The 8,966-nt window shown below is 35.6% G+C and overlaps 1 protein-coding gene across 1 annotated transcript in view; it reads left to right on the top strand.

The window, feature by feature from the left end:
* Nucleotides 1-8,966, top strand: part of LOC107657497 (signal transducer and activator of transcription 4-like) — a 19,662-nt gene that overhangs the window by 7,583 nt on the left and 3,113 nt on the right. Inside the window, exons 12-21 of the mRNA XM_016445600.1 lie at nt 1,336-1,356; nt 1,583-1,673; nt 2,133-2,177; nt 2,421-2,432; nt 4,964-5,062; nt 5,697-5,832; nt 6,013-6,065; nt 6,163-6,257; nt 6,529-6,665; nt 8,403-8,594. Of these exons, the coding sequence (XP_016301086.1) occupies nt 1,336-1,356; nt 1,583-1,673; nt 2,133-2,177; nt 2,421-2,432; nt 4,964-5,062; nt 5,697-5,832; nt 6,013-6,065; nt 6,163-6,257; nt 6,529-6,665; nt 8,403-8,594 (881 nt within the window). The remainder of the gene's footprint in view (nt 1-1,335; nt 1,357-1,582; nt 1,674-2,132; nt 2,178-2,420; nt 2,433-4,963; nt 5,063-5,696; nt 5,833-6,012; nt 6,066-6,162; nt 6,258-6,528; nt 6,666-8,402; nt 8,595-8,966) is intronic.

The raw sequence follows: 8,966 nt of genomic DNA, 5'->3' as shown, positions 1-8,966 counted from the left end.
CGTAAGTGCCGTTATGTACTGAAGCTTTGGAAACAAAACCAATGGTTCAAAAGCATAAATATAAAATTGAAGAGAACAATGCTACGCATTTTGCCGTCTTCTCCTGCGCCATCGTTAATAAGCAACGGGGTAAACAGCTGCTGGCTTGATGATGCAAACGAACCACGGTTCGGACCCAAATAATATAATGTGAACACAGTCCAGCAGGGGCAGGGGGAGGGGGGAGCAATTGAACTCGGGTTCAGACCAAAGAATCGAACCAAGTGTGAAAGCACCCTAAATCTAAAGATCGGTTAGCTCATATCACATCAAACCGTTTTTACAGACGTGATGTAATGACGCAGCGGCATGCTCGAATTTCCCGCGAAAACCTACCCGTACCACTCAAATTAGAAAACATTATTATAAGATAACCGTTGTGAATCGGGCTAAAGTAAGGCGATAGTTTTGAACACTGGCTGGTTATGTACTTGCTCAAATATTGATTTCGCATCATTTTTAATTAACATATTACATTACATTAACATATTAATTATATTTTGTTTACTTACAAAATGGCAAATTTAAGAGTGTGGATCATAACAAGATAGTTAATATTGATATTTAAAACAAACTAATGCCACAATACACCACATAATATTCATCATAATATTCACTGATGTTTTGCTGTTGTTTTCCTACCACACATGATGTCACTTCCTGGAAGATAATGTCAATGAACTTGCTTTTGTCCAAGTAAAATCTCAAATGCATTTTGTTATCTTCTTGTTGTTCTTGATATATCTTCTTGTTGTCTAATTTTCGTTAAATAATATTGAGTCCAAGTTTTGACTCGAAGCTGTGTTGATGAAGCTATGTTGAATCTATGTTGAGACCAATTAAGTGATATTACAGGAAAAATCTGTAAAAATCTACAAATAGATTAGTACCAAAACGATATTCCTACGACAATATGCTTTGTTTACCTTATTTTGATTATTATAAATAAATAAATAAATAAACAACTGGAATATTTCTTAGACATTAATGCAATATGCACTCAATCTTAATTAACAGTAGTAAAATGATTGAAAATTATCTATATCTAAAATAATAATAATCTCTAATTACAATTGTCAATATGTTTTATGGCATTTATGATAGGGACATGAAAACACTGCACACTAGGAATGACCCAACTATTATTATGGCTATAATAATTAATATCATTCTCACATTTACATGCAAACTTTTGTTTTCACTGTTCACAAGCCATGCGAGCAATGTTTGTATCACAGGTGCATTTAGCCCAACATGACCATGTTTTTCTACTCTTTTCTATTTTTGTGTGTGCAGAGACCTTCCACCAGGCAAAGTGTGAGTGCACTCAACCTCAAACAGAAGAACCAACTTCCTGTTGTTTATTTAGGCCAAATCTCAATATGAGTTTTTCAGCTAAGTGTGTGGGGGAGGGGGACAGCAGTGTTTTACATGCTAAATTCTATTCATATTCTACATAGCAGGTTACTGTAATTTACAGTACAGTGGAAGATGTGACTAAACAGAAAATATCAAAACTAACATTACTGATATTTCCTTGTAGGAACAGACAGTTCTTCATCCCCACCAACAACACCAAAGTGATGGATGTTGAGGAGTCGACTGGATGTCTTTCTGTAGAGTTCAGGCATCTGGTACTTCACTCTGAATTCTAGCATTATTCAAGAGCAATACTGTTACTAAGGCTTTGGTGTTAAATATATTTAAAAGAGTTTACCCACTGTAGGAAAATTAATTAGTCATTATTTACTCACCCTCATGTTGCTCCAAACCTACATTCTGTTATTTTTCCATGGAGCATAAAAGGAAAAAAATTAAAGCTTTTTTCCATACGGAAAAAAGCGGACGGTTGGTAGTGACCATGGCTCCAAAAATTGAATAACTTGCTCTTTTTCTCACATAAATGTATTAAATGTCAGAAGACTTGGAATATTTTACTGTTGTGTGTGTGTGTGTGTGTGATAACTATGAACTGTTGTTAGAATGAGCCATGTGAAAATCAACATGAGGGTGAGTAAAAAACGTTTTCATTCTTGGGTGAACTATCCCTTTAAGAGAGGGAAGATATTTTATGAAATCGTTGTGTTTTGCAGCAGCTGAAAGAGAGAAAGTGTCCTACTGGAGGAAAAGGAAATGAGGTAAGACTGCATTATTACTAATATCTGCTGCTTACTTTACAGGTGTATCTCTTCTAGTGGCCCATCTTTAAATCTTAAAAGGCCTACGCCATGGCTTGAGCCTGGTTACATGATAGTATTTTTGCTATGTACTGTATGTTGCCATGTCGGTATGAATACATCATCTTGCCAACAGAGGGCAGCCTCACACAGTATATGCTTGATTTGGCATTGACGTGTAATCATACTGTCTCTCTATTGCAGGGTCCCCTGTCAGTTCAAAAGCATATTTAAAGCTTCATTGAAAATTCATATATATTTTTGTCTATAATGTGTGTGTGTGTGTGTGTGTTTATAAACATTACAGATGATTTTCAATGCAGCTTTAAATAAGCTTTATATATGCTCACCAAGACGGCATTTATTTGATGATGAAATACAGTAAAAACAGTAAGATTATAAAATATTATTAGAATGTAAATTATTTAAAAATAATTGTTTTCTATTTTAACATATCTTAAAATGTAATTTATTACTGTGATGGTAAAGCTGAATCTTCAGCAGCCATTACTCCAGTCTTCAGTGTCACATGACCATCATTCTCATTAAAATCATTGTAATATGCTGATTTGGTGCCGGTTTTTTTTACTATCATTACTGAAAACTGTTGTTGTAACATTTTTGTAGAAACTGCTATACATTTTCCCCCTCAGGATTCTTTGAATAGAAAACTGAAAAGAACAGATTTATTTGAAATATAATTTCTATAAAACATAAATCATGCTTGATCGATTTATTGCATCCTTGCTGAATAAAAGTTTAAAATGTATTTACTGACCCCAGTGGAGATCAAAATTAGAGAACAATCTATAAATACTTGATTTTTTTTTCTGAAATATTCATCGCTCAAAATTTGAAGGAATATTAACTGTTGGTACACCACTTTACTGCTAACATGTTTGACAAAATAACCAAGGCATTTCAACAAAAACCTTATTTTTTTTCTGAAATATTGTTAATCTTCATCACTCAAATTTTGAAAGAATATTAACTGTGGGTATACCACTGTTCTGCTAACATATTCGACAAAAATTAGAAAACAGTAACCACTGAAGCACGAAAGATTACAACTAAAATGTTTGGAGGGTTACAGCTGTCAAAAAGGAGTAGGAATTGTAGAGGCTCCTGCTTTGAATGACTTCAGCACATCTGCGGCCGCAGGACATCACTAGTTTCTCACACTGCGCTGGTGTGATCCTGGTCCACTCTTCTTCCACTCTCTTCCATAGTAGAACTTTGGACCAGTTCTCCTCTATCCACACAACATGATCCTCAGAAAAGGTGAGCCTAGCCTCTTGATTCTTTCTTACTGATGAGAGGCTTGGTCACTGCAGAGTGTGCTTTCAGTCCAACTTTTCTTAAAGGGGTCATATAATGCTACATGCACTTTTACAAGTTGTTTGATCTGAAATGTGTGTTGGCAGTGTGTGTACACAACCACCCTTAAATGATAAAAATCCACCCAGTGGTTTATGTAATAATGAACATAGCAGTCGTCGTTTACTCCCGATATCTGAGCCACTGAAGATGCAGTGGATTATGTTTGTTTTTGAAGGGAATGCGACCCCGATCTACATAAATGCGTCTATGTTCGCTCGAATCATTTATGTTAACGCGAATCATTCATGATCCAGAAGAAGTGAGTGTAAGGTTTTTTTAATGAATCTTTGCAAATTGCCTTTCCTAATAATGTGCTAATTAGCAGGTTTCGCGATGAATGCAGCTAAAGTAAACAGTCTCTCTGAGAGCGGCTCAGAAGAGAGGGGCGGGGTCAGCAGAGCTCATTAACATTTAAAGGAAAATGCTACAAAACTGCGTGCTCTGAAAAGAGCTGTTTTTGACAGGGTAAAAAAGGTGTTTTTTACACTACCATTGAGAAATTTTAACTAAACTATGTTACAGACTTTTCATTAAGACCCTAAAGAATCATATCAACTTGTGGAAAATGGGCATCCTATGACCCTTTTAAACGTGCCGAGAAAGATCCATAGTCCATATCTGTTCAGCACTGAACTGACGAGCAATTCCAGCTGCAGTGTTGAACCGATTCCCCATTGAGAGTCTCTGCATTATCCTGTGCTCTCGGGCATATGTCTTGCGTGGACGACCAGCCTTTTTTGGGGACTTGAATGAATTAGTGTCATTGTAAACCTGCAATATTCAAGAAATCAGATTTAAAACAACCAACTTCTCTGGCAGTGGCTGAAAGGGTCATTCCTTTGGCCTTCATCGGGACCGCCTCCTGTCGCAGGCTTTCAGTCACCTGAGAGTGCCCCGCCATCTTGCAATCTCAGTGAAAATTAGACGAATTCTGCCAGTTAAATAGGGTTTGTCATATAATTAAGGAAATTAGCACCAGGTGCCAGATTAACACCAGTAACTTGGAGGTATCTGTAAGTGTTCTCTAATTTTGAAAAAAACTGCCCTTTTACTCCTGTTAGGATAACTTCAAATAGCACTAAGCAGTGACCTTGAAATTTAGGAAATTGTAGGTTGTTCTTTAATTTTGATCTCCACTGTATATAAATAAATAACATATTACATATATTATTCTATTTAAATGTTAAGAGAATAATAATAATAAATATAATTGTTTTTTTATTATTTAGTTAGACCTACAGTTAAAATTCAATTTAGAACAGCTCTGTATGGGAGATTACTGTGCTAATATAAAATGCTTTTATGATTTTTTTTGGTTGTTTTTCATGATACCGCTCACTGAGTTTTGTATTTTTGTTCCTGTGCAGACTTGCTCCCTGCCACTGGTGGTCATCTCAAATGTCAGTCAGCTCCCAGGGGGCTGGGCCTCCGTCATGTGGTACAACCTTCTAACTGACGACCCCAAGGTGAGCTTCTGATGCAGATGCAAAGAATGGATGTCTAGCTTATAGTATTTATAGTTTGCAGCACTTGGTAGAAACATCCTTAAGGTCTGCATTTGATCTACTCATGTATTATATGACTAAAGCCCTATTCGCACGGGATTAGTATTACCTGTTCGCGAAGAATGGAGCTGCGTTGGAGTGTTTGATAGTATTTTGGGTGCTGTTATATCGCTACACCATACAATTTGTAGAAAGAAAAGGCTGAAAAGGTTTTGAGGTTAATGTGTTACAAATAAATCAAGCATAAACCTTTAGATACTATTTTAACCTGGTGAAATGTAAATGTCACAGGGCACGAAACTATATTAATTTCTTTTCTTTTTTTTTAATCCATCTGGACCATAGAACAGGACTCTCAAAGCCTTGACATCCGGGTATCCGGTAGATAAGTCGGTAAATTCGAGTAAAATCACAGGCTTCGCTTATCCCGTGCGAATGCACCACATGAAATTCAGAGGTGGGGGGTTAATTTCAAAATCACACAAGGTCCCCAGATAATACTAATCCCGTGCGAATAGGGCTTAATATAACTAGAGGTGACAACAGTGGCAAGGCTTGTCATACAGTATTATTTGAACTTCTCTGATATGTTTAGAACCTTGGATTCTTCAGTAACCCTTTGCGGGCAAGTTGGAGTCAACTCTCAGAGGTACTTAGCTGGCAGTTCTCAAGTTTTGCAGGCCGAGGACTCAACAAGGAGCAGCTTAACATGCTGGGAGATAAACTCCTGGGTATGTTTTCTATAAACTTGTTGGTTTATGAGACATTAAAGTATATTTATGTGATTGCCTGCTGCATTACACTGTGTGTTTGATTTTCTCTAATGTTGTTTCATAAACATGCAGTTAGCACAGTTTTTGTGAACGTATTTTGGCCTCCAGCTAAACAGTATTTTGTAATTGTTTCTGAAGGTCAACATGCTTCTTATAATGACTGCCAGGTTTCTTGGTCCAAGTTCTGGAAGGTAAAATTGAATAAATATTATATGCTCTTGCTATTCTCGAACTGTAACAATTTAAGTAAATATGTAAATAAATGTTATTTTTTTCTGTTGCTGTCAGGAAAACATTCCTGGCAAGTCATTTAGTTTTTGGCTGTGGCTGGACTCGATCCTGGACCTTATTAAGAAACATTTACTTCCTGTTTGGATTGATGGGTCAGTGGCCTTGTCATGGCATTCAGATGCATGATAAACAGATATAAAACATATTAGCTCTGTTATTCTGATATGCATGTAATAAATAACAAATACAACTACTGCATAGCATAGTCTATTTTTATTAGATATTTTATCACTGTTTTTTAAGTATATTTATCAGTATATCAGTATATTTAATTGAGATTTCTCTTGATCTGCCATGCTGAATGAAGTTTTTGCTTGTTTTCTGCTGCTTCTCAATGGATTCTGCTATTTTTTTGGTTCTCAGTTACATAATGGGATTTGTGAGTAAAGAGATGGAACGCGCCTTACTGAAGGAAAAAGAGCCAGGGACATTCCTGCTACGCTTTAGTGAAAGTCACCTTGGAGGAATCACCTTCACCTGGGTTGAGCAGGATGAAAATGGTTTGTCTTACATGTTACTAGGTTTTAAAGGAATAGTTCACCAAAAATTAAAATTTGCTGAAAATGTACTCACCCTCAGGCTGTCAAATACTGTATGTAGATGTGTTTATTTTCCATCAGAACAAATTTGGAGAAATTTAGCATTACATCACTTGCTCACCAATGGGTCATCTGCAGCAAATGGGTGCCGTCAGATTGAGAGTCCAAACAGCTGATAAAAACATCACAGTAATCCACACAGCTCCAGTCCAGTGAATTAATGTCTTGTGAAGGGAAAATCTGCATGTTTTGACCCTCTGGTATTGTTTTTTGAGGGTCACACTTGTGTTGTTCACAGTCAAAAGTGACAGAACACCTGAAATCAATGTAATATGTTTTTGTTCAGTAATATTTTATCTTTTTTATTTCGTATTTTGAATTTCATTATATCAATTAATATTTGTGCAATAATTATGATTAAAAAAAAATTATAATATTTTTATATTACTTTTCAATTATGGAAGTATTTCGTGATCAAATGGAGACAATGCCTTAATAATCCAATTTTTTAAGGCAGATTAGTGCCATCTGGTGGGAGTAAAAAAAGAACATCTGAAATTCAATGGTTTAGCCACTAGATTCTTATATAGCTCCATGTAAAAAGGCTTATAAATTCTGTAGTTGTTTTTAGACATAAATACTTATTTTAATTTTATTAATAAATTCATAGAGACGTTTTTAACGTCAAACTGTTGCTTCTGGTCAAAATACAAGTCCATAATCCATAATAGCACATCCTCCAGTAAGAAAGTCTGTCTGTTGTCAATCTGTAAAGTCCCTGTTGTTTTCCACTGACATATTTGTTTAGAACTCTTTTTGACTGTTTTCGCTTGTTAAAGGTGCTTGATCTGTTCATAATTCTCCCCTGATTCAGACAAGATTACTTTTTCACTGGAGAAAGCATTATTATGGATAGAGAAGTCGTATTTTAGTCAGAAGCAGCAGTTTGAAGTTAAAAACATCTTAATAATGGATTTGTTTCATGCAACAAACATGCAGCTTTTCACTTCATAAAACATTAATTAATGGAGTGGAGATGTGTGGATAACCTGTGGATTATTGTGATGTTTTTATCAGCTTTATGGACTCTCATTCTGACAGCACCCATTCACTGCAGAAATTAATGCTAAATTTCTTCAAATCTGCTCCAATGAAGAAACAAACTCATCTACGTCTTGGATGGCCTGAGGGTGAGAACGTTTTCTGGGTGAACTATTCCTTTAAGAATAACATTCCCAGTACAATCTGTAATGTAGGAAACATTATGTTACAGGTGTCCAATTGTAAAACAAAGATAACAACATAAGAATCCTAACAAGTTCTTCTATGGAGTGAATGGTTAAAATATTCTGAAAGCACACACAGGTTAAAGGTTTTAAAGTTAAGGAACTCTTGCCAGGTTAAGCAATTACTGTAATTTCCACACTGAGACAATGTCTTGTATTTGCTGAGGGAAATTCCAGCCTGGAGATGTTCCAAAATTTAGCAGATGCCGTTTATCCTTTTATGGATAACATTTTTTGTTTCCTTATTTTCAGTGTGCATTTGAGAGTTTAATTGTTCAGATTGAATAATGCCTGAGGAAAAAATATGTTCTTATGCCTGGCTGTTTTGGTGCTCAGTGCATTTTTTTTCATTTGTCTTCATTGTATTAAATATGTTGTTAAATAACCTTAAGCACATGTATTCTGCCTACAGGAGACCCAAAGTTCATCTCTGTAGAGCCGTACACGAAAAACCGTCTCAACGCCTTGCCCATTGCTGATATAATACGGGACTATAAGGTCATTGCAGATGGTGTTGTCCCAGAGAATCCTCTGAAGTTCCTTTATCCTGACATCCCTAAGGATGAGGCTTTTGGGAAACATTATAACAGCCAGCAAAACAAAGGTTAGATGTCTGTACATTTATCTGATTTTTAATATTTTAGCTGTGCCCCATATTTTGTTTACAGACCTGTTACTTTTTGTCCATTACAAAAAAATGTAAAATTGACACCCAAGAAATGGCAGGAATGCATGTACATCGTCACTTCCCATTATATCAGTTTTTACATATATTGTATTGTTCACTCTATTCATCTATGTTCAACCATCATGTTGCCAAACTTATTCTAAAAAAATGAATGTATCTATATTAACAATACAAATGTTCTTAAGGGTAAGCACCTCTTTTCATTGAAGATTTGTTGGGGAAAATGCTATTTTTTTTTTTTTTTGAGTTTAAGGCCATACCTTTTTTTTTTTTTTTTTTTTGGAAAAG

The sequence above is a fragment of the Sinocyclocheilus anshuiensis genome, unplaced genomic scaffold (assembly GCF_001515605.1).
Source record: "Sinocyclocheilus anshuiensis isolate Anshui unplaced genomic scaffold, SAMN03320099.WGS_v1.1 scaffold179, whole genome shotgun sequence".
Classification (NCBI taxonomy): Eukaryota; Metazoa; Chordata; class Actinopteri; order Cypriniformes; family Cyprinidae; genus Sinocyclocheilus; species Sinocyclocheilus anshuiensis.
This window is presented reverse-complemented; position numbering and strand designations above follow the sequence as displayed.